The 26,233-nt window shown below is 40.8% G+C and overlaps 1 protein-coding gene across 11 annotated transcripts in view; it reads left to right on the plus strand.

The window, feature by feature from the left end:
* The window catches only part of Heph (polypyrimidine tract-binding protein 1 heph), a 793,543-nt gene that overhangs the window by 405,602 nt on the left and 361,708 nt on the right, over positions 1 to 26,233 (plus strand). The window contains exon 1 of one of the 11 annotated variants that reach the window (XM_076827767.1): positions 592 to 3,103. The exons of 9 other annotated variants lie outside the window; for them this stretch is intronic. In XM_076827767.1, coding sequence (XP_076683882.1) covers positions 3,101 to 3,103 — 3 coding nt within the window. In that variant the 5' untranslated portion in view covers positions 592 to 3,100. Of the gene's footprint in view, positions 1 to 591; positions 3,104 to 21,179; positions 21,237 to 26,233 lie in introns of those variants that run through there. One more of the 11 variants, XM_076827766.1, reaches the window with a different exon arrangement.

Consider the following 26,233-nt stretch of genomic DNA (forward strand, 5'->3'; position numbering starts at 1 on the left):
TGTCACCGTTCCCCAGCCCGTTGGTCCTCCGCACAGAGCCGCCTCCCCCAACACTGCCGCTTACCACACGTGCACACAGACAGACACACACGCGCTCGCGCCTCTTTACCACCCCCGTTTCGTGCACTCTGTCCCTCTCCTCCGCCGATATCTCACCACACTTGCCGCTGATCGCCCGTAGTCCGGCTACGCCGTTCTGTTTACTCGCACCGTCAGCTCTGTCGGTGGCCACGCGCGCGCGTCTGTCGCCCCCGAGTGAGTCCGCCTCGCCGGACTCAGAAACGGACAGAGCAAGGGGAGAGAAAGAGAGAAAGAGAGAGAGAGAGAGAGATAGGTGAACGGTCGAACCGCGTCAGCACGTGATACAGAGCGTCGTGCGCGAAGTATACGATCCTCTTGGGAGAGCCAGCACTACCAGCTCCCCGTCCACGAGCAGCACGTGCACGCACCGGCTCGCCGATTCTCGCGGCCGCATTGTCCTACACCTCTCTCCGACCGTGTGTGTGTGTCTGTGTGTGTCGAACGCGGGTCTCTGTCCCCGCGACCAGTGGGAGAACCAGTCTGCTGTCATCAAGAGAGAGAGAGCGAGCGAGAGATAGAGAGAGAGAGAGAGTGGGAGAGAAAGAGAGCGAGAGAGAGAGAGAGTGGGAGACAGATAAAGGCTTGCCACCCTGAGCAGCGACGGGTTCAAGGTCACCCTCGTCATCGTCGCCGTGGTCGTGGTCGTTGGTTCAGGCGCGCCGCACACCGAGGAGAGACGATCTGTCGGTAAACTTGCTCCCGCACCGAAGAGAACGAGGGAACGCAGTGGAGAGCGAACGGAGGATCTGGAGCAGGAGGATCTTAAAGAGGACCGCTGAGGAGAGGCTGTGGAAAAAGAGATACGCGCCAGGGTCTCGCCAAGGGAGTAGAACGCGAGGCCGTGTCGAGATCCGCGATATACCCGAGAGATTTATATTTTTGTTGCGCGGCGGGCCCGCGATTCGTCGGGACCGGTCGAGGTCGTAGTCGTTCGGACGTCAGATGACCTATCCGAGGGTAACGCTGTCGAAGGTACTGGGCGCGTGAAGGCGGCGTAACACCGTATACATTTAAGGAATATCGAGGAGGCGCCGAGGAGCACCTGGTGCCCTCGACCCGCTTCCCCTTAATACCCTTAGGCGTAACAAAGAATTCGCGTAAGTACTAGGATATTAACGTAACATAAGCGTAGAAGAAGGTCGCCCGTGGATCACGAGCGACCGTTCGAATTAAAGAGAATCGCGTCAAGACAATCAAGCACAGTAGTAGTGGGATTGGGCTAATCATTCGGAGGACAGGAGAGAGATGGTTGGTCCGCGGAAAGTCTTTTCCCCCACATTCTGAGTAAGCGACTCTGGGAAATCTCAAGTTTCGTGTCTTCATGTGATCTCCAGCCTCTGTACCGAAAATCTACTTGCGTACACGCTCTATGTCTACATAGATATATATGTATATATACTTCTATATATATTTACATACGACATATTATATATATTTACACTTGTATACATACGTTTATATGTATACACCCTTCGCACATATCCGGTCATTGGGCTACGATCGCGCTGGGCGATCGCGAGAACAGCAGAGCAGATAGGTCAAAGCAGGCCCCGCTGAGGGACGGTTAGGAAGCGAGGTGAAGGTAGCCCGACCGTTTTTTCTTCCCTGTGCTCCGATTCTAGGGGCGTTCTCTGTCAATCTTCGTGACAATCATTTTCGACTAGCTCTCTTAGGCTATATTCGACCTAGGTATCTCTTTTTAATCGCGGCAACGCGCGTTAAGGCCGCCGCTCCGACCAGAAGCAGGCGGAGTTTCTAGGAGCAATTAAATAAGTGAATATCGCGTACCTATGCCGTTTCAATTAACGTACGAGTGAGAGCTGTGTGCGAAACCCACGAAGACTCCGCGCGTCTTCGTCCCCTTTTTTCCCACCTGCACTTGACACATATTTATACGCGGGGTTGTGCATCGTACGCCCGCCGCTAGCTCCCTCCCCTGTTTCTACCTGTGCACAATCTGCCCGCGTGCCCCTCGTAACACGCACCGTCGCGCCTCCCCCTGCTCGCTCACACACCGACAATCATCACTTTGTACTGGACCGGCGTACCGTTCGCGCCCGTCTAGGGTAAACTTGTCTCCGCTCACTATCACTTAAGCTTACGTCTTCGGTCTCTCTGTGTGTCGCGACTGCACGTACTACGAGTAATAACGTTCTTAGGCAATAGCGATAGGGTATAAATCGTCGATTAAAAGCGACAAATAACGCGCGCGCGTGTATGTATGTACGTCGTATCCGATAGTTGATAAGGTAAGGTCAGTTCTCCGTGTCGCCGCGTACCAAAGAATCCCTCAGCGCGCGTCTCTCGTCCGAACGACTATCAGAATCGCTCGAACGGCCGCGGGGCTCGGTCGAGGGGCAACCAGAGGCGGTAAAATAGCGAGATCGGCTCGTTGGAAGGAGCCAAGCGGTCTCGTCGGCCGAGCGTTCGACCTCCCCGCGCGCGGGCCGCACCGGTTCGGAAGGAAGCGGTCGCACGACAATCAGCCAAACTGTGGTGGCCATCGTGCGAGTCGAGCCGACCGAGCAAGACGGAAGCTCGCCATCAGGCATCCTTGGAGCGTGCCTGGAACGCGCAGGAACGCGCCAGGTTCTTCTGGAGCCTGCAGTCGTTGGCCGCTACAGGCAGCCGCGGCTTTTTCCTCCAACCAAGCAAGTCTTGGCTCGCGGATACGATCGGCGCCGACGAGGCACGTTCCTCCATCACCACGTATTTTCATTCGTACCCGTTCGTCCCGGGTGGTGCGGTGTCCCTGCCTCCGCCACTGCTCAACAGCATCAACAACGCGGCGGCAGCAGCGATCACCCCGGGCCTGGTAGGACATCTATTCGGTGGTCAGCAAGCCTGCAGCCTAGCTTGTAGCTGCACCTGCACTAACCTCGCCAACTGCAATCCACATCACCACCAGCACCATCACCACCAGCAGCAGCAGCATCACCATCAGCAGCAGCAGCAGCATCATCGGCCGCTCGGAGCTGCCACGGTCCTCCTGCAACCTGTCGAGCACATCAAAGACACCATGGTGAGTCTTGATGATGTCCTATTTGGTTGTTCGTCCTGGGAGAATCGTGGCTAGGTCTTTCGTGGTTTAGTTGGCTAACTCAGTGTTTCTGTACTTCATAGAAGTGCTGGGTGTGACAAGTCTGTAGAAGGTTTTGGCAAGTAATCTAACTGGGATGAAACTCTATACTTCGTTTCTTTATCATCTTTCAACTCAGAAAGGAATTTCAATAGTGTTTTGTAGAGATTCTGAAGACATTGAGGTGCAAAAGATTGACAGGGCCAAGTAGGGGAATTGGGGAAGGGATTACTGGGTTGTGGAAATAAGAAACTTAGGAGTGTGAGGAATTCAGTCGACTTACGGGTGGTTAGTTTCTTTTCAGAACTATCACGAGGTAGCAGTTTCTAGGATTGCTGTCAGATTACCTATAGAACAGTCTGTTATTTAGGGTATCAAACTATTTTCAAGCGCATATCCCACACCAGGCGTCTATAGATGCCATAACTACATACCAAGTATGAATACTTTCTAAGGACAGCTACATCATTTCGATCATCAGATTAGGATTGCAATGTCTCATTGACAAATGAGAAGTAACAGGCGTCAGTCTAGAACTCTTGTTCAATTTCCTTACTGAAGCAACAGTGATCGTTCACTCCTCCCGTAATGGGATCCATAAAGATGGGATCGAAACACCCATAAAGATCCTTCTTCTTTTCCAGAACACACCCATCACGATTTTGCCTCCACCAATAAATCCCACGACAATCTTTCTCGTCGACTACTCGTCCACCTTCCCATCACCTCATAATTCTCGATTCTCCCACGGAAAAACGTGTCGCGCGCTTGAGCATTTCGACGCTGGGATCGCCAGTATTGATGCAACGAGGTCCCCAGAAACGTAGCAACTTTCTGCACGAACCTAGCGCGAGTTGGACGATATTTCATGGGTGGAAGGCTCTCGTTAATATCGGTTTCTGTGTCCCCGTCGTATAAATTAGCCGCGCAACTGCGGATCCTCCGGATATCCATTTATTCAGTACCCCTAAGTTCAGAGCTTTTACGACGTAATTGTCTCGACTCTGACTGACTATAGACTAAGTAGCGGGAGCAGGGGAGAAAGGAGGGTATTTAATACTCTATTTGACGATTGCTTATATTCTCCTAATAACCCCAGCAAACTATGAAACTTTAACAACCCTAGTGAACTTGCCAGTCAAAGCGAAAGCTCGTCGCGAATCGATTCGCCCCAAACAGCATCGTCGTTTAGACGTCTTCGATAGGCGAACGTCTTCAGCGCTTCCAAGCGTGTTGCCTTTGTATGCTCCGGAGAACAAGCTGCAAGAACAAAGCTAGCGCGGGGGACCCCGCAGTGTAGCGACGTTCCTTATAACGAGAGCTGTCGAGGATAGACGCGAGGAGGCACGGTGCCGTTGGACGGGTGTGGTACAGTGAATCAGGAACAGATTTAGATTCGACCAGCCGCGTTGAATCACTCCCAATGTTTGCCGTGCAAACAAGGAGGGAGTTCCCTGCCGAACACCCCAACCTTGATGCAAACTCGTCCTCTCCCGCGTGGACCGCTCTTTTTCGACCCCTCCCCCACCGCTCAACCTCTGGCACTCAGATGTTTGCGAAGGTGCGCTGTGGAATAGAGAGGACGCTTTAAATCCTGGCGTGTCTGCCGTGGCATCCTCTTTAATCCCACGCGATCGACAGGTGTCGAGAGAGACGCCCCCGTTCACGGAGACGCGACTGCTGATCGAGGATCCTGAACAAACTCGGGCTTTCCGCTCGATCGCGCGATCCCCCACGTTTCCGTGAGCTTGGAAAATCATTTTACGCCCCCTTTGCCGCGTCGGGACGCCTCGTCGAGCGGCGGGGAATTGCGTTAGGCACACCTGTCTTGGGATGATGGAGACGAGCCTTCTCGGTTCGCGAATCGGGCTCGTGCCGGATCGTTGCGCTCGGGGGAGTTGAGGGAGAAAGTGGTTGCCGTTTTGGCGATAATGTTGCACTGCTTTGGGGAATTCTTGTGGGTTTCTTGCTTCGGAACTAATGTAGCAGGCTGCTTGCTTCTGAATTTGGTGACCTGTTTGGCTGCATATTCTACGGTTTCTGGATCAACTTCGAGAATGGTGCCATGATTTAGCACTGAATTGTAATTCTTGGGATAGGTCAGGTATCAAGATGGTAGAGGAGAAGTTGTTCTAGACACAGTAGGGGGCAAAAGTCTTGAGCGTCTTGCTGACACGTCGAGGACGTGGGGATATATTCTGGTTCTTTTTGGATATTAGTACGTTAACCCTTATCCACCCCCCATTTTCCCAACTTAATTTACCCCTTGGTGTCTAGTTGAAAAGAGAAATAGTCAACTTTGCAAATTCTGTTATTGAAAATAAATGGAATTACATTTTCTGTACATTCAGGCATAAGATGACAGCATAACATTTTTTCTGAGAAAAATGTGTGAAACTGACACAAGAGGCGGATGAGATATCGTTAACACCACTTCAGTGTTTCACAAAGGGGTGACTATACTACTATACCCCAGTTGTTCGACTTTTTGAAAGGTATAAATCTCCGTTCGGTTCCTAGACGTTTTTTTAAACTCTGACACTTGGCATTCCTATAGCTGTGTACCTGTAAATCTCACCCTTTATTCTGCACAGTGTGTGTCTTCTCATATCCAACAGCTTTTTTGGTACCAAATCGTAATTGCTCTATAAGTTTCTGTATAGGTGACAAAATGGTAGCCTCTTCAGTGGTTAATGTTTTAGAAGATTCGAATATCCATCTTCAAAATTCAAGTTTAATTCCACCCTGAAACTGTTCCTCCAGGTCGCGAAGTCCTCTCGTGAGCGTAACACAGTAACGCGTACAGTCAAATTCTTGCATTTTAGCCCAAGTGATATCAAGTATACAAAGCAAAATACTAGGAAGCATGCCTTCGTTAGCTCCCCTTACCTGTAGCTTATCTCACCCCCTTGTGATTCCCCAAACAAGCCTCCTGAAATCAATACCAAAAGTATCAAAAAATTTCTTCGGAGAAAAATCAATTAGCTACATACAATTGCAAAGCATCCTTCCAAAGTCCCTGTCACATGGTATCTATCCTTCCAACACGTTCACCCTATTCGTCGAAATAGTTCCTTGCAAAGAGACTCGCGATCGACAAGGAGGGGAGCGAATCCGTGAGAAGTGGATTTTTACTTAAAAAATGCATTACGATAGGGTGTTGGGAAGAATAAAAAAATAATCATATTCGTCGCGGGGAAATCCCCGTGAATTGAAATTGCGGGGCGGAATCTTCGCGTCTGGAGATTCCGCGACGAATAGAGCACCGCGTCACGCTCGAGAAGTTAGGGAGAACGGTCGTTGCCTCTTGACAGCCCGTTTCAATGCACCGCTGGTGGAAAGATTTACGCACACCTCGTATTCGCGCGATTCGTGGATTCCGCGACATTTACACCGCGTCCCTTTCTATATGCCACGGAATCGAGACTCCAGCTAGACATGCTGCGCAACTGAACCGCATCGAACGTTTGAGCGCGGTTATTGGTAGAGGCTTGAACCCTGGATTTTTGTAAATTAAGCCCACGAAACAGGGATCATTAATAAGAATTTTAGTAATCTTTATTCCGCTGACGATGTATGCAAATAGCTTCAAAGAAGTAACTGATAGGTCTGGGTTTTGGTAATCTAACCTAGAAAGCAGTGAAGACAGAATAAAAATATAGAGGCGATACAAGGCTTAGAAATAAGAAATTTGAAAATGTAATAGTGGGGGGATAGAAACAAAAATGTAAAATAGCTAATAAAATAAGGAAATAGTGGCTATAATTAAATATTTAGTCAATGTATGCACAGTCATTTGATTGGCTAAAGTATTCACATGTACAAATTGTTTAACTAAAATGAAGAAATATTCGTTATATTTAAATAGATTAAGAAAAATGACATTTGTTCAAAATATACAACTGAGATTCTATGAGAACAGTGAAGAAACACTTGAGAATATTTTGAGAGAAAGTGGGGTTATGTGACGCGTGCAAAGGACAGTTATGCTCTCCACCAATCAGAAGCGATCACGAAAAATCACGAACCACTGTGAAAAATCACCGTGATTGGGAACGAACGTGATTGAATCACTCGTGATTCAGATATAATAGTTCTAGACATCACTAGTTTGATCTAGAATCAATGAGCCTCGGAGGATTGGCAGTTCTGTCTGCTTGTGCTGCCCTCTTAAGGGGTTATAACTACTCAGGAGGCCGAAAAGAGACGAATGTTTGTGAATTTTTTTTAAAAAAGCGGATGCATATATTTTTACAGGACTTTTTGCACTTAAAAGAGCAACATTTAAAGAATATTTGATAATTTTTTGTACACAAAATATTTACTTTATAATAAAAATACAACGACATCCAAGAAGACATCCTTTTCAAAAACGGTGAGAAAGGTATCTCAAAAACTACTGCACCAATCTTTCTGAAATTTTGTGGGCTTATTTTTTGTATAAAAATCTACTGAATGACGGAAGGATTTTTTTTTCAATGTATAGTTTCGATTTTATCAATGAAAAACAGCCATTAGTGATAACCATGAAGCCATTTTTCATTGATATAATCGAAACTATACATTGAAAAAAAAATAATCCTTCCGTCATTCAGTAGATTTTTACACAAAAAATAAGCCCACAACATTTCAGAAAGATTGGTGCAGTAGTTTTCGAGATATCTTGCTCACCGTTTTTGAAAAGGCTTCTTGGATGTCGCATGTTATTTTATTATAAACGTAAATAATTTTCTACGAAAAAATTACCAAATGTTCTTTAAATGTTGCTCTTTTAAGTGTAAAAAGTTCTGCAAAAATATATGCTTCCGCTTATTAAAAAAAAAATCACAAACTTTCGCCTCTTTTCAGCCTCCTGTCTAGGTATAACCCCTTAAAGGAACTAGAATTTTTCCTACTCCCTGCTTTGCGAAATGTAGTCTAATCTGCAGCTATCTCGCTAAAATTATTAAGCATCTAATTACTGTAACCGTACATAGTGTAAAAGTTATGCTAGAGTCAAATTTGTGTGAGAATCTACATACAGAGTAATATACATATGTGAAATAGAAGAACAACATACCGACGTTGAGATGAAATTAGAAAGTAACTACTTAGTGGAGAATTTATTGCCTGAGAACCTGATCCACAGACTCTTATATGCTTCACACGAAATCTGCAAAAGATGAAATGCATTCTGGTATTCGTTAGCCTTACTGGTACATTACAATTTCATTTTAAGTACAGGGTGTTAGAAAGCAGTGTTCAATACTTACGGAATAGATGTTACACACTCACTAAAGTGAGTATAAAATTAACTGGGGTCCAAGAATCAACCCTATTAGAAGCGATTTTCAATGTTAATAACCGATAGTATTTTAATAAATTTATCTCACACCATGGGAATCGAAACTTCCAACTGGAAGCCTAAAATATTCTGCTAGATTTCCAAATTTCTTTGTGTGCTTCATTCGTAATACTGCTTTCGCTTTAAATCCTTGTTCCCTGAAACAAGTAATAATACTCTTCGTTTTTTTTTTTTAAAGAAACTTAACTAAAAAGGGAACATTTAAGTACCCACCCATTGTTACGAAATATTTAAAATAAGTTGCCAATATTCTTCATTCTTTCCCCAGTACTTGGGAAACGCCGATTTGAATCTTCCCCTCGGCGGTGTTCAGACAAAAATTTTAAGGACCACTCTGGATAAGCTTCTTGAAAAACGGAAGCTTTCCTAGCAATCTTGAGCGCAGAAATATTGCTCTTCTGTTATTCATGGGGTTCTAAAGTACCGTTCTTTAAGGACCGTCTTGAATGACGCGCTACTATTCGTTCGCGAATTACATTCGATTGTTCTTTTGTTGATAGAATTATTAAGGAATCGCTGTATTTATTCTACACCCTCGGCTTATTTATTCGAAACAAGTTGCATCGCTCCTCGTTAACACCATCCACTTAATACGTCGTTCTAAACAACAATTTATATTTTCTGAAAATGACATTATTAACCACATTGATAATTCATTCGTCCGTTTAATTATATCAACAGATAAACATACAAAAGTCACTTTCTATAAATGCACAGTACATATCGTTAACTCGAAGACACTACATAATTTGCACAAGTAACAAAAACAAAGCGTTAGGGTGATTCCACACGAACTTGATCACTTTTGACATTCGATGTCGAGGATTTCGCTCGAACTGAAATATGTTGCAGTCCACATGAAACTAGGGGGGGTTTAAGTCATCATTTTGCTGGGTTCGAATTTGTTTAAAAAATACCGGCCGTCAAAGTTCGCAATTTTTACCTATCTTCGTGAAACCGAGTTGTACTTACGAATTTTTATCTCGGAAACTATTTGTCGTATTGAGTTCATTCTTCTTTCATTTTAATCCAGACGGTTTGGCCCATTTCAATATTATTTTTCAAATTGCAAAATCAGATTTTGGAACACGGAGAATTATAAACAAATTTTTATTTTGTAAATTTCTCCTCGAAAGTCGCAGACCTAAGACTGTGAAAAAAAATACGACCATCATTCTTGCAATTCTACCCGAATACAGGATAAAAGAAGGAGAGATATATAAGTAGCAAGAAAAATCACACTTCAGGTGTAAATGACGAGAATCAGTGGTTTTGAGATCACACGCACTTTCGAAATGTATTATCAAACATAACCCAGCGGACAGGTTCGCTTGGGGGAAAAAAAACGAGCAGATTCGTAAATGCCGCGGGGGGATTAAAATGAAATCGTGGATCCAATAGCTAGCGCGGGCAGGGAGATTAAACTAAATCCAGGGGCTGTAGTTCAAGCATTTGATACTCCGCTGGTTTTCCATTTCTTGATGCGGAACCCGCGCTAATTATCCTGTACGCGTAAGGAACGACGATGAGGATACCCAGAGAAGCGTTCCTTCGACTCTCGCTACCCCCGGGCGACTTGTTGATGTTTTCCATCGAGTTTGCGGGAAAAGAGATCAGTAGAGATAAATAGAGGTCCGCAGAAAAACGGATGTACAGAGACATATGTTCAGAGTCCTCAGGGGGTGAGTGCGGGGGGGAAGAACTGCGTCTCGTTTCAGGCAGAACGATGGGGTTCGTCTTTCAAAGGCAGCCATTTTGCTTAATTGCTTGAATGAAGCATGATACTGCAATTAATTGATCGTTACTATACGACGAATGTAACTTTGCGGGAACGACAGAGAGGATGTTCAGGTACATGAAGAGGGACGTTGTTATTGAAGTTCAAAAAATTCGGAACCTTTGTGAATATGTAGGGAATTTCCTCCTGATTACGATGCAATTTTTGTTTGCTGCCCAGATTCACTTTAATGGAGTATAATTGACCTCTGAAAATTCGGGGATTTTCCAATTTTGTGTGATAACTCGGGAATTGTAAAATATTTTTTTACCAAATGATAGATCTAATTGAAAGAAGCAACTTTTGTCTTGAAACTTTTTTTCTATCTCTTACAGTTCGCGAGTTATAACACAAAATCGGAAAATAGCTGGATTTTCAGGGGTTAATTTCACCCCCCCTCGAGTGAATTTTCGGGTTCGGGATCTTGCCTTGTTAGCAACAGGTTGCTAAGAGTGAACGATCAACGGTCATTATCGGTTAAAATTCGATGAGAAAGTTGATCGCTCGAGTTCTGTATAAAGTGTTCTCTGACCAGCGAAGATTTTTTAAATTTAAATTTTGCTGATTTTGTCTTCATTTTTGTTGAAATTTTTCTAGCTAATTATAAAAGCAGATTATTGAAGTATCTCGTGTCATAGTTTGTCTTATTTAAATTCGAAATCTTTTCGCGAGAGTGTTAAAAAAGGGTGTGGCCATCTCCCCCTGAATTACCCTATCCCTTCTTTGCATTCTTTCATGCGAGACTTCGTTGCCATGAAAATACCTACCTAGAACTTACCCAACGCGACTGCCCCACTGCTCATCATTTCTACTTGCGTTGGTGTTTGTAAACATCGACGGTGGCGTGGTACTATCTGGTTTCCGTCGATCTTACTATCTCCCGGCTATATAGCAGATCGATGGAAATGAAAATGGACGTAAAGTCTGTGGCAAACTGTTCCTCCATCTGCGCCTCTTCCTCGACTGTCTGTCTTCCTTTCCGTGTTCACACAGCGTGTCGTCTGCGCCAACTTCCGCGGCGTCGTCCCCCGGATCGCGTGAAAAATCCTTCGAGCTTCCCAACTATTCCAGAACTCGGGGTTGCTCCACCCACGTTTTCACGCTCGAGTGTTCTGAATTCGACGAACAGGCAGCCATATTCGTAAGAACCGCGAGCAAATGAATGTATGAACGCGTCACTCTTCGATCCAGTTCCAGTGATAAATTGAAAAGTATTTATATCAGTAAGAAGGTTCGAGGCGAGCGAGTAAAAGACGAAAGGTTCGACCTTTTTGAACGAGTCAAAAAATCAAAATGTGCATTTAGAATGGAAACAGAAGGGAGCAGGAATGTGGATAAAAAAACTGATAAAAATTCTCTTAGAAATGTTCCACTCTGCTCTTCTCAAAGAAATTTCATCAGCTTTTTAATTATTCAAAGCAAACTGTGTTTTTTAAAAAAAAAATTGGTACGGTAAAGACTAGATATTGGTGTGAGGAGACAGCGATTTGAAAAGTTAGTTTCGAGGAAACAGCGTTTAAACTTTAAAGTACAGGTTAAGATGAAATAATTTTTTTTTTCGTAGCTTCTGCGAATTCTTTATTGGAAAAATCGATTTTTTCGACCATTCTAGGTGTAGTAACTCTTTAAGTAGAGTTCGTAAAAGGATAACATTGGGGAGTCGACATTGGAGGAATCGTCCCCTCCTACGATGACTCCGATGGTACATCACCTTGTTCTCTGCTTTATCCATAAGGTTCTTCTCACTTCCCCCGATAGGCCCTGTTTCAATAATGTTCAGCTGAAAGTTTTCGAAACGCTCGAACACCGGCTCCTGTCACTGGACGGGTTACCGTGGGGAGCTGCTGGAGGGTCTGGGGGCCTGCCAGAGTTCGGAGCGTTGGGGCCGCAGTGAATGGAGTGGTGGTTATGCGTGCATGAACTGCGCCTGCGTCGGTCACGCACACCGCTCCTATAGGTGTTTCCCCCTCCATCTCTGCGGCCCCATCGCTCCTAACTCTGGGGCCTGCTACGGTCCCGATTCGCGGGCAGCTCCCTCCTGCCTAACCCAGACCAAGTGGATGGAAATTTTTTGTACGATTCGTTTTTGGTGCCTTTGTTCTTAATGATTGTACATAATATCCAATAAACAAAATTTTATATTAAAAAAAAAAAAACTGGGGGAATCGGTACGCGTCTGGCCAGTACTCCGAGGACCCGTAGGTCGCGGGTTCTAGTCCCGTCACCCGAGGTTCTATTTTTCATCCACATTATTTTCATACAGGAGAAATTTAAATTCCCCAAGTCCTTTCCAATGAATTATCTGCCTTCGAGTGACGAAAGTTTGAAAAGCTTGAAAAACTCCAAGCCTCTGGATTCAAAGCCATCGATGTTTCCCTATAATTCAGCGAATTTTTAATTGCAAGCTTGACAGAGGACACTTCTCGAACCTCGACATTAAACAACACAAACTTTCCCGGAGATTTCAAGCCGCTGGAAGTTTGAAGAAATCTTCGATTCACCCGCTTAACTCGATCATCGCGGGAATCGCCTCCGATTCTTACGATTTACCGTCACGCCCCGATTAAAGTACACTCGGGGTGTGCTCGATTAATTCTCAATCGAACTTCGACGAGCAATCAGGTCGCTCGACCAACGATAACTTATCAATTACTTTGTCCAAGGCGTCGCCAACTCAGAGCGTGAATAACCTTTGAAGAAACAGGCAGAAAAATTCTCTACTAAAAAATACTTTGCACGTAGTATGTGGTAGTCTTCTAACATTTTCTTCTGGAATCTCAGACCAGAGTTTCACCTGTTGGTTAATATTGTTTTTATAGTTTTCCTATATCTTCTTCTTCTACTTGTTCAACTGTAAGTGGCACTTACAGTGATAACAAGGATCCAGGTATATTGGCTCCTTAATTTCAACCAACAATAATTTTTAACCTAAAGTAGATTCGAGGTTAGGTAGGGGATCTGCTATCGAGGTACTACTATTGGCTGTCTAGTAACCAATAGCGGCCCACAGCTCCTCCTCCCGACTCCTCCCACAAACTCGTCATTGCTTGGTATACCTATACTTTGCTAAATTGATCTTTGCATCGAGATTTCGAAAGGCAACTTTCATCCTCAAAGACAATTTGCAACTGCGAGCCTTTCTCACGTCACTGCTGACAAGTAACTCTTGCATTCTGATTTTTTTTTTTAAATTCAGAACCTGCAGCAAGAGGGGTGCAACTCCATTTTTGACAGTTTTTGAGTTATGTGTAATATACCTTAAAAAAATTCTACATCGTTTGGTGTAAATTCATTTATTGCAAATTTAGAACCTGTTTACTGTTTTGTGCATTTTTGTTTTGGGCAGCTCCCGATTTGAAAAACTCACGAAAAATAGAAATAAAAACTTACCAACTCGATAACTACTACTTATTGTGTGAAAATATATATTTTTCTATTAGTGTTCTCTTTAATGTTAAGTCGAAGCAATAAGTTTATAAACAGTTACTCTATTTTACTCGAGGTTGGTAAAGATGGAGCTGCACCCTTCTTGCTGCAAGGTCCTAAATTTAAGTTAACACTTTACCTACAGAATTTGTAAAGTGACAGGGATAGGTAAATTTAGGTCAACTTGACCTAACATCATATATTTTCAAAAAACGAGCATACAAAAATAAAACTCAGTTTATTTAATTATTACTGTTGAATATTTTAAGAACTTATTAAATTTCTACAGTAAGAAAAATGAAAAAAAAATTAGAAATAAAAAGTAAAAAATTATTATTATTTATTACTGGCGATTATTAGTTATTAAAATGTATAAAGGAGTTTCAGTCGAAATAATACATTAGTAAGGGGGAATGAGGATTTGTGAATCACTTTTGTGTAAAAATGACCCAATTCGTCAAAACTATTGCAAAAATGTGTGTTGACTAAACGTAATAAATATTTCTTCCCCTCGCTGAATCCTATCATAAATGAACCTCAGAACTAATCGCGTCGATAATTCAAATTGAAGTTAAGTAAAAATTTAACTCATTCCTCGAAGCTGAAACGTCATTATTAAATTAATTACAAATATTCTGCATCTGTTGTTGGACGTTGTTACCGCGAGTCTAGAGAACTCGCGATTCGACGGCGTTCTAATCAAATTCCCAGCGTTATAACCGCGGCAGTCGCGTGAAGGGGGAGTGAGTTGTTTCAGGGAACTCGTAAAGAATGAGATCGACGCGACGGGGACAAGATCGAACCCAGGTACCTAGCTGGGTGCATCGACTCAACGATTGGAGGGGGGTCGTAAAGTTGAAACTCGACGGGGGAACGAGTATTGGGGGAGCCGGGACGGAAATATTCGTCGGTGAATTAGGACGACCTTGTTACAGCTGCGAAACCGATAAACAGACTATCACTGTTCCTAAATACGGGCAAATTACGACAGCCCTTAATGTATCGCCGAACTGAAATCGATACGGCTATACACAATTACTCACCGTAATGTATGGAAACGGTGCTACTTCGAAATTTGTTGCTTCACGTGTTAATACAGGCTACGATTATTGGGTCAATTAGTTTCTTTTGTGTTGAATTATTTTTGTCATTGGTCGGGGAAAATTTTTTTTTTTATGGATAGTAGAAACCTTTGGGTGCGTGGTGGGATTTAAATGGGATTACGAGTTGCTGTTTAATATTATTATTGGAGGGGTGGAAGTAATCCTGCGGGGATTAATATTTTGTTAAGTAAATATTGGGTTGATACATCTTCTGGGTGGATCAGAATATTTTTTTGATGTTCATATGTTTTTTTGAATATTTTCCAGTATAATTTCAAATAGTTACACAGTGATTAACATTTCATTTTAAGAGAAATTAAATATTTAGATGTTAATTTTTAATATTATTTGGAGGTGTTTGAAAATCTTTATATTTCATTTGAATATACAATTAACATAAAATGAACACGAAAGCAAGCAGTCAGAAAATTATTAAGGTATAAATTAGAATGGCACAACGTATAACGCCGTGTTAGAACTAATAATCTTCTGAGTCTATTTTTGTAAATTAACTTTGTAATTTTTTCCTTTTTCGTGAAACAACCCTAGTAGCACAAAATATTGAATATACATACATCTGATATTAAAAAGAGGTTCAATCTCTTTTTGATATTTAAAAATATACATACAATATTTATTCTAGATTAAGAAGCAAATATTTTTTCCAAATATACTGGAAATATTCATTTTATATTAGAAAAAAATATTTTTTTCAAATATAAAGTAAGTATTTATTTAATCGTAGAAACAATATATTTTTTCCAAATGTTTACTTTACATTTTTTAAATATTAATTTAACATTTCCGGAATATTTATTTCACATTTTCTAAATACTTACTTTACATTAATTAAATATATATTTTACATTTCCTGGATATTTATTTTGGAACTCTGAATATTTTCTTCACATTTCCAGAATATTTGCTTTATATTTTCTAAATATTTCTTTTATATTCCACGAAATTTTTATTTCATATTTTCACAACATTTATTTCACATTTTCAGTATATAATATTTGGAATCAATATTTTTGTCAAATTAAAAAGTGTGGCCAAAAAAATATTTTTCTAATATTTGGAAAAAATATTTAACCAATATTTTGTGCTACTAGGGAATATTTAAGAAAATTTGTATCACTTGAAATGAATTGTGGGGGTGCCTGGAAGTTTATGAATCATTAAATTCTTAACACCATTGAATTATGTTATCCTCTTATAAAAACACTCGGTCACATTTTTGGTTGCACTGTTTCCAAAATTATTTTAAATTAACAAAACTGCTGAATGTTTGAACCCTTGCTACTTCAACTGCAAGCGTCACAATTCAGTGCAATCACTCTTCACCCATTTTCTCCAATCTAGTACCAAAAAATGGATCAATTATCGGTGAACAGCATCGAACGTGTTAATACAGTGCTAGAAACAATTAGAGAGTCACTTGTACAAACGATTTCACCACTCGAAACCAACTTCCACGATTTTAATGGAAATTTGCAAATTTGCGGGGACGCACGTAAGCACACGAACGTCGCAAACACCAAATTGCAATAATTATCTCTATGTTATCAAAGAGCCGCGTGATTTGTTGCAGCTGCGAGCCAAAAATTATCATAGGCATCTCTACTTTATTCCAATAATTATTACGATTGAAGAGTCCTTGTAAATAGAAAACACTGTAAGTCCCAAATTAAAAAAATGCTTCTTATCAGAAAATGTTCTACATGCCACTGGTAATACTATATTACAGAATTTTATTCTTGGCACTTACAATGTTTTCTACAAGTACCGTAGTTTGCAGAAAAGAAGGCAACCGGACGCTAAGCGAGGTAGGGGGGCTACTTTGCTCGCATTGGCTGACGCGACAACGTTGACCAATACAAAGCAAGCGAACCGGGACGCAGGCGGTGGGGAGCCAATGCGAGCAAAGTAGCCGCCTTGCCCCACTTAGCGTCCGGGCGCCTTCTTTTCTGCAGACGACAGTAGGCACCCTTTAATTATTTTTTTTTGTGTTCGAACTGTTAAAATTTAAAGTCGACACTGTTTAAAAATGTCCTCCCATGCATTGTACATTTTTCTGCGCATTAAAAACCAGTGCGATTGCAGAAAGTGATGAAGAATCCAGCAAGGAATGAGTTCCTTAATCTACCTATTTTAATAAATGATTTTTTAGTGGAAAGTGTTGACTTTTTTGTCGTAGTGCCTTGAAAATAACATTCGCATAAGTTGCGATTATTAACCCATCAATTGCCATATGGCTTAAGTTCGTTTTTTTATAAGGAAGTAATATCACAATTCAGTGCAATAATGGCACTTGATTATTCGTAACGTTATCGTTAGTTTATTATTGAAAGAAATGTAGTTTTTCTTTTAAGGAAAGAACGTATAAATCGAACGAAAAATAGAAGAAGAAAAATTATTCCATAAATCGCTTCTAAAACATTTCACAAAAATATTCACAAAGCTACATGCCGAAATTCACTTTCTTATCGATAATATAGCCTTCAAGCGCCGAGCGTACCTGAAACGCATTTTAAACGCGTTTTTCTCGAAACCACGTTTCCAAAATTGGCGCCGGGGATAACTCAAAAACTATTTGACCTAGCAATTTCAAATTTGGCACACTTTTAGTTTATAATATTCCTCGGAATATGAACCACAAGGTTTAACCTAATTATTAATTTTAACCACTGTTTTTAAACAAATGAAGCGCGAAGTTTTGGCGAAAATCACACTTAATTGTTTAAAGTTCCACCATTTTTAAAATATGCAATTTTTACACCATTTACGGTTCATTATCTTACAATTGGCACATAAATTGAAGAAAAAAATATTGTTCCGTTTCACACAGCTACCAGAGACGCTACAAGCGGTGGCGTTTGCATCTCGAAAAAAAAACCTATTTCAGATACTGCTTTATTTCTTTCGCATTTATTACAATTTTACTGTTATAAAAATTATTTTTCACTTCTTATAATGTTAAATAAACTACCCTTAAAGTTCCGAAAGGATTAGCGTATTGGTATCTTCGCAAAAAATTCCTAAAGATTCCCCTCAAGTTATGTTATCATAATTACTATTCTTTCACTTTATTTTCATAGAATAAATCTACATTCTGTTCTTAACTTTTTATAAAGTATTATGCACAAGAGTGCAATTCTCCCAGTACTAAGAAAAGGGATTTAATTCCCTTGTCAACTAAAGGTCTCAAATATAGATACCGAACCTTTCCCAAGTGATACAATCACGCCTCCATTTCCATAAAATCTGCCGAACAAAATTTCCCGGTTAAGGGGTGTCCCAGAGCCATCCCCCGGAATCTCGCAGCCGCAAACGTCTTCTAAAATCACGGCGTCAGTCGAGATCCCCAGCCCGTCCCAAGTAATTCCTCGCCTCCACGGTTACATTTAAGAATCAATGAACAAAGGGCGGAGGTGAAAAGAAAAGAAGACGTATCAGTTTCAGTTTGCTCGAGGAAAAAGCGTCAGAACGATCGCGATTCCAATCCCCGCGAGTACTGGAAGGGTTAACGGGAGGGGAAGAAAGGATCACGTGACCTAAATCCCCGCTCTAACAGCATTCCAACGGAAGGAACTCTGTCGCGTTACTTCGCCGTTTTTCCGTTCCTTTTGTTGAAAAAAAAAAAAAAAGTAGGAGGCAGAAGGCGGAAGAGGGGCAAACAGGGGGTGGGGGTCACGCGTGAATCTCATTCCTTTTTCTTTTACCCGCGTCGCGGGCCTACTTTTCGATCTCATTTTCGAGGATCGCCTTCCATCTTGCGTCGCCTCGAACCTTCAACAGCAATTCCCCCGGATGGGGGCTGGCGGCCGAGGCAGTGGGGGAGCTGAAAAGAATAGGAAGGGGTGTAAATGGGGTGGTATCGTAATGCAGTATTGTGAAGACGTGCCTCGAGGCTCTCCCTGGGCTGAGATGTAGCTACGATATGCAGTTATGCGCGCGCGAGACGCGGCGAAAAGGAAAGGGTGGTTCGACAGCGATGGCGGCGAACGAGCTTAGAATCCTTCGTCACGGATGCACGTCGAATCTTTCCTTACGCTTCGTGTTGAATCTCAATTTCTGAGAATGATTGCGTAAATTTGTGGTATTCGGTGCTTGAATATTTTATTATGGAATATTGTAGAATTTTCTGCACTTTTTTTTATGCATTTTTAGGGTCCTTGGATTGTGGAAAGGGTGGTTCGATAGTGTTGGCGACGAATTTGATTGTAGGGATTGATCTGGATGTCCTTTAAATTTTTTATTTTGTCCTGAGTTGAATATTGGGGTTTGTGAATAATTTTTTTTTGCAATTCTTCTGTTAGTTGATTAAAATATTTTTGAAATTTGGGGGATGTCTCGATTTTGAATTATGGTAAGTTATTTTTTTATTTTTCGTCTTATATATGGAAGTAGAAGGGTGGTTTGATAGTGATGGCGACAAATTTGATTGTAGGGATTGATCTGCATGTCCTTTAAATTTTTTATTTTGTCCCGAGTTGAATATTGAGGTTTGTGAATAATTTTTTTTTGCAATTCTTCTGTTAGTTGATTAAAATAGTTTTGAAATTTGGGGGATCTCTCGATTTTGAATTACGGTAAGTTATCTTTTTATTTTTCGTCTTATATATGGAAGTAGAAGGGTGGTTTGATAGTGATGGCGACAAATTTGATTGTAGGGATTGAATATGCATGTCCTTTAAATTTTTTATTTTGTCCCGAGTTGAATATTGAGGTTTGTGAATAATTTTTTTTTTAATTCTTCTGTTAGTTGATTAAAATATTTTTTAAATTTGGGGGATCTCGCGATTTTGAATTATGGTAAGTTATTTTTTTATTTTTCGTCTTACATATGGAAGTAGAAGGGTGGTTCGATAGTGATGGCGATAAACGAACTTAGAATCCTCCAGTTTTGTTAGTATCTCTGTTGCTTTTTTTCTTTTTGTTTCGTTATGCGTAATTCACACATGCGCACTCATGCAAAACCGCAGTGCATGCGCTAGTGGCGCCCCCTGCGCCGAGCTTCGCGTCATCTTCCCCATTATTGCCACCAAACACTGTTTATCTCATTTTAAGGTTATGTCGTCTCATGTACATGAGCAACTACAGCTACGACAGTAATACAAAAATGCTTGAAACGCTTGTACCAATCACTGTCACCCAATTATTAAATAAAAAAACTTAACGAATCGTTGAATTCCAATCGTTACTACTTTCTATGATGCTTATATTCAAAACATTATATTTTATGTTAATAGCTCAACTATTACAATTACAGCATTTTCTTTAACGCCTTGTTTTCCCTTTCGCTAGTAAGAAAGTGATCGTTTTCACTCTCCTAATATCCGCTTAAAATTTCTGATCGTCTTATCCAAATTAACCTGCAATGGGCACACTGGGTCCTTTATGTCCGGGCAAGTTGCCTCTTTTCTTAAACTTCCCCCCGAATTTTTATTTGTCCCAATTAATCCTTTAAACATTTGACTCAAAGAACGATTGTACATTAAAGTAGAGACTTGAACAAACACCCCATAATTTTTTCAGATTTTTTAAAAGTCAAAAACAGTAAAAAAAAAATATGGACATAAACGACCCAGTGGGCCCACGGAAGGTGCGAAAATAAGTGGGCCCACGGTGGGTTAAGAAGAGAATATTAAGTGCTGTTTCTTATATGGTATAAATAACAGTTCCAATTGTATGCAAAAATTTTTTTATTTATCATTTCACAAGGTTGATTCGTTGTTTTAAGTAAAACAGCTTAGGGTGGCAGTAATTAGCTCATTCACCCTATAACACCAATGCTACATAACCAACAAAACTTCCATGACCCACATCCATATTCCTCTGACCCTTGCGACTTTATCCACCGCAGTCCTTAATCGACTCGAAGAACTGAAGCAAAAAGTTCCTCGTCCGAAAATCAATCTCAGATCTGGGCGATCATTAGTCAGCGGAGAATTCGAGGGAACGGCCGCAGAAGGCGATGACGCGAACGGTCGGGGCAGCTACTTACTTCTTCCTGCTTTGATGCCCGTCGTCACGAAAAACGCGGGAACGCAAGCAATTGGTCGAAGCGTGCACGAGGGGCCCCGAGCGGCTCAAAAACACACCTGCACGCACTTACCGGAGCGGACGACCTTCCGAATTCGTAGTCTCCGTTCAACCGCCGTGGAGTTTGGTCGCGTCACGATCCTTCGTTGTGCTACTCGAATTATATACCGCGTCTGACGTGTTTTTCTACGCCCCTGCCTATACGTTCGTATCTCTTTCCCGGCATCTGTGTGCTGCTGTGTGTAACAGCGTGCGTGCTTCTCTCTGTGTGTTCGTGAGAAGAGTGGGGTGAACCATTCGGCTGCCATGATTTTCTACGATCGCGTGCTAACCACCGAGATGCCGGAGCAACCTCCACTTCCTTTCTACAGATGCACTAAGGTTAATTTTGCGTCTCTTTTTTTGAATTTTGGTTTGAATTGCCCCGGTGATAGGGTTTGTTTTTATTTGTTCATTCAGTGGAAGGATTTAATTATAAGTATTGTGATAGTTAGGAGTTTCTTCTGGCCATGTTAATTTAGCCAGTTAATTTGTATTAATTGACAAGGGGAGGGCACCGTGAGGTAGACACCGATTTTGATGAGCTTTGGCACGATGGATCTATGTTGAAAATAAGTAAATAGGGGTCGGAGCGTTTCTGCCAATGGGCCTTAATAATAGAGATATTTACATGGAAATTATTAAAAATTTTATAGTGGTCGTGGGGTTTTAGTGGGTTAAAATCCCACACTACCCTCGCGTCCGCGGGAAATTCCCTTCTGGAGGCGTCGAGGTGCCTTTTGAAGATGTCTCCACGTTAAAAAAACTTCATAATTTTTTTTTTAATAAATTACTATTTTTTTTATAAATTATTATTTTTATATTTTTTTTTGGTAATATTATAGATTTGTAATTAATGCGAAACAATATCACGGGGATATAATATTATTGATATGTTAAGCTGATACTGTATTAATACATTTTATTCACGTATTAATATAATTGTGTTATAATATAGTACACGAGTATTAAATTTTTGTGGATTTTAGGAAACACAGGTCATTTAATTATTCTGAGAAAACAGCTTTTGCTAGACAGAGCTTGTTTGCTTTCGCAAACTATTAAAATTGAATGAAAAGATTTGTAAAGATGCGACATACACGGCTCAGGAAATTATTAATAGTATCTCTGAAGGTTCTAAGAAGTATGAAAACGTGGACTTGTTATTTCAGAATATTTTTAAACGAAGGGTTAATATTTATTGCACCGAGGGATTCCTTTTACTTTTATTAGTACAATATGTAAAGCATTGAGTCCAAAATTGCTCAAAAATGTTTGTTCTAGTGGAAAAAATATTCTCCGTTATTTGTTCCCGCAATTGGTTTCTTTTATTCTGCTCCTTGATCTTTAAAACTTTTCTGTGCTCCATTGTGCTTACTTACGAATTTACTATTGAACTATAGTAATTTCTGCACCCTCTAACTAAATCATTTGAAACTGAGATCTTTTGCTTTTTGAATTTCTTAAATCTCCGATTTTCTCAATGTTTTCGTGACCCCTGAAAATCTCGTCCAGTTCCTTCAGTCTCGAGAATTCTTCAAAACACCCCTCGAGATTCAAGGACGTTGTTGACCTTCCATCGAGTTTTCAAAACAGTTTTCGAATGTCTTAAGTTCGAAAAATTTCGTGCCGTACTGGTCTACCTGCTTCCTGTAATCCGAAACCAACCTTTAACTACTTTGCTACTTGTTAGAAGCCCTGGTTATTTATTTAAAACAACTGAGCTAGCGAATAATTCTTCTTCTCTTTTAAATGACTTCCTATTAATTTTATCAATTATGACTAACCTAAAAGCAGAGTTCAGCACATGATTTGATTTAAAAAGAAAAATTTATTCGTCCTTGAAATGACTAGTTTCCAAGCGTAGGTTAATATTTTTTTATCCCATTCAAACTCTACCCCTTCCCCAATCTTACAACTACAGATTATCTACACATCGTACATTGACAAATAAAGTGTTTCGTTTCTTAACAATTAATTACACATTTCCCAAGAACAAAGCAAAATGGCCACAATTTTAATGCCAGGAAAATCTCTGGACTCTAGACTCTAGTACCATAAATTAGGGGTAGATTCTAACCACTCCAGGGGTTCTCAACCTAGAATCCACATACCCTCAAGAGTTGCACACATAAATAAATTCAATAAATTTACTTTTTTAACATTTTGATAACAGTATTTCAGAATAAAATTCATCCCCCTTCAACCCCATTTCGCTCATTTTATTAATTCCAAGACACTTCGCGAAGTGGCACATGGCACAAGAAGGTGAAGAACCCCTGGACTGTCCTTCCCTCTTCCTCGACCCTTAGCTACCCCAAGCAGGTAGAAGAACCTGTCCAAAACGAACCCCATGAAACCCCCTGGCACATATAACTGTACACCATTCCGTCGACAGTTTGAAAATGGACGAAAGACGTAAATGCGCGTAGAAAGCGGACGCCTGGCAGGGGCAAATTTGTACGAGCGAGTCTCGAGGCCATCGCCAGCGTTGTTCTCGGATGGAAAGTGTGCCCCTACCATCCCCCTATGTGCCGTGCGGGCAAAGTAATGCCTGGGGTATCTATCGCGGCCATGGCAAATGCTAAAAGATACCTGAGGAATGTATACAGACACTCTGTATACAGTCTGCCCGACTGGATACAAAGGGGGAGGGGTCGGCGTCTGTAAGGGGGTAAGTGGCCCCGCCAGAAGTCGTGAGAAAGAACCCCTATGTCTAGGAGTTCCCACTACGAAAGTCGCTGCTCCAAGGGTGGATGCGTTCTTTAGGAGTGTTTGAATTTACAAATGTTTGAAAGTGGACATGGTTGGATATTAATTCTTGCGCGACGACAGGATTTTGATACATAATGTTTCCCTTCTTTTGTTATGCTTTCTACATATTATACATTTGCGCGCCTCGCTTTTTTTTTAATCAGAATCACTTGCGGCTTGATTACCAGTGACGTTCGTTGTAATTATTTTTTTTGTATTTGTATTTTGTTTTTCCTGTGTTATTTTTACACAGGATGAGGCGGTTTCAAGCATTTTTTGTATTTGTATTTTGTTTTTCCTGTGTTATTTTTTTACACAGGATGGGGCGCGTTTCAATCATTTTTTGCTTATATTGTCCAACGAACATTAGTGTCATTATTCCCAATTTTCCCTGCTCTCTCCTTCGGGTCCCAGCAGCAACAGCGCACCGGGAGAAAAAGGTGTGGTGTGTGTGTCTCGTCGGTCCGGTCCGGTCACCCATCTTTTCCCAATACACCGCCCGTGACGCTTAACTTCGCTGATATAACGAGAACCGGTGTATTCATCACGGCTACGCCCGCTGGTTCGTTGTAATTATTGACGATAAGACTAGCCGGGCGCCTTCAGTTCGCTTCGAACGATATGAAGTGAACGTACATACACCGAAAGCAAATTTTCAAAGCGTCTTTAAGGCCGTCGCGCATTTTGGCGAAGCGCGGCGAAGCAAATAAATCCATAATAATTCATTAATTGTCGCTGTGTTTCGCTTCTTCGCCAAAATGCGTGGCGGTGTTTAGGCGCGAACAGTAATGAAAGGGTTAGCTGTTCTATCAGTTTTTTTTTTAAATTGCATTTCTTAAGGGGGTAGTCAACTGTGTGTCGCGCTTTTTCTTACACAATTTTTGGTATTTTTTTTTTCTAAAGCAGCTATATAACCTATCCCGCCAAAATTTGGTTCATGTATTTATCCATGTTTCAGTAATGTTTGCAAATTTTATTAGAGACAAGTCATTGAAATTGGTGCTTCCCATAGTGTCCGTAATTCCCCGGATATTCTGCTCATCTGAAATAAAAAAAAAAACAGAATGATTCTTAATTAAGACGAGTTTGCCTATAGTCGGTACCAGAATTAATTCAAAATCCTGTTTTCTCCTCACTTTTGAATCCGCGAAAGGTACGAAAAACATGAAAAAATCTATAGTCAAATTCCAAAGTACCGCCATTTTTTAATTATCAATTTTTTTCTCTCATTCTGGTAGAATAAAACATAACATAGTTTATTAGTTCTTGTCCGTATCTTCTTTTTTCGTCAGGCTATTATTGTTGCCTTTTATAAAATTCACCTATTCAGATCCTAGTAATTTATATTGAATTTTTTTATTCATAATTATTTAATTTAATTACGATATTCAAGACGTTAAAATTCAAGATCAACAGTTATATTCTCAGAAAGAAGATGTCAATAATAATCGAATAATCATAATAATAATCGAGTTGCAGTTCGAAAACCATTTTTCAGATAAAATAGAATGAAATAGATTTCTATGTGCTAAGGAATATCCGAGTGAGGCCATAGGCAATTTGAAAAATCTTCTTTTATCAATCGCACTTATAACGAGCAATCCAATACTTTTGAAATACAAGTGTACGCGTTGACTTGAGGTGTGCTACACTGTCGAATCTTCGCCAGGCGTCACTAGTGGTTCCCTAATGGCACCATTTTCATAATTTTCATAGGCATTTTAAAATGAAGATGTAACGTTCACATAAGTTGATGAAATTGATGTCCCTGTAAGACACATAGATCCTAGGATTTAGATTAATAATGATTAAGCGAGTTTCTATGGGATCGCATAGGAATGGCTGCTCAGCTCTGCTCGAAAATTTATAGTTTCACGACAATAGCCTCGTATGATAGAGTTCTCCAATCATATAGCACGACTTATTACGTCCCATAACAAATTTCAACTCTCGTTGACGATAGAGCATTGATAATAGTTAATATTGTGTAATCACATAATGTTCAACGCGGAGGAAATTTGCAAAATACATTAATTATAAACCGCACAGCTTGAAAGTTGCAACTAATAGAAAAACTACTTCAAAATTAAAAGACACTTCATTTTTCAGTCCAATTTCAAATATTTCACTCAAAATAATTTTCCATTTGCTTAAATCTCTCAGAGCACTTTTGAACACAAACATCTTCAGAATGTGTCACATGTCCAACAAAAATCATCAAGCATTTTTATTGTGCTTATTACAGTCTCCACCAATTAACGAACCGTTTCCCTTTGTTTCATATTTTCATATCCATTTAACCTATCCCTACAGCGTCACGAAAGTCGCTGCAACCATTTATCAAAAACAAAAACAAAATACACAGAAAATTTCAATGCCTGTTTATCCAAAGCAATAATCCACTTTACAAAACAATCGACCTAATTACCACAAAAATTCACCATCACTGCGAAATTCATATCAACTCCCAAAATAAGTGTACAAATAATTTTGCAACCCTCCTGCTCTCATACAGAAAATCCCCAACCATTTCCTCTCGTTGTTGTTTCGTCGATTCCATTCCCTACCCCCCAAGCACTTTCATG

The sequence above is a fragment of the Andrena cerasifolii genome, chromosome 15 (assembly GCF_050908995.1).
Source record: "Andrena cerasifolii isolate SP2316 chromosome 15, iyAndCera1_principal, whole genome shotgun sequence".
NCBI lineage: Eukaryota > Metazoa > Arthropoda > Insecta > Hymenoptera > Andrenidae > Andrena > Andrena cerasifolii.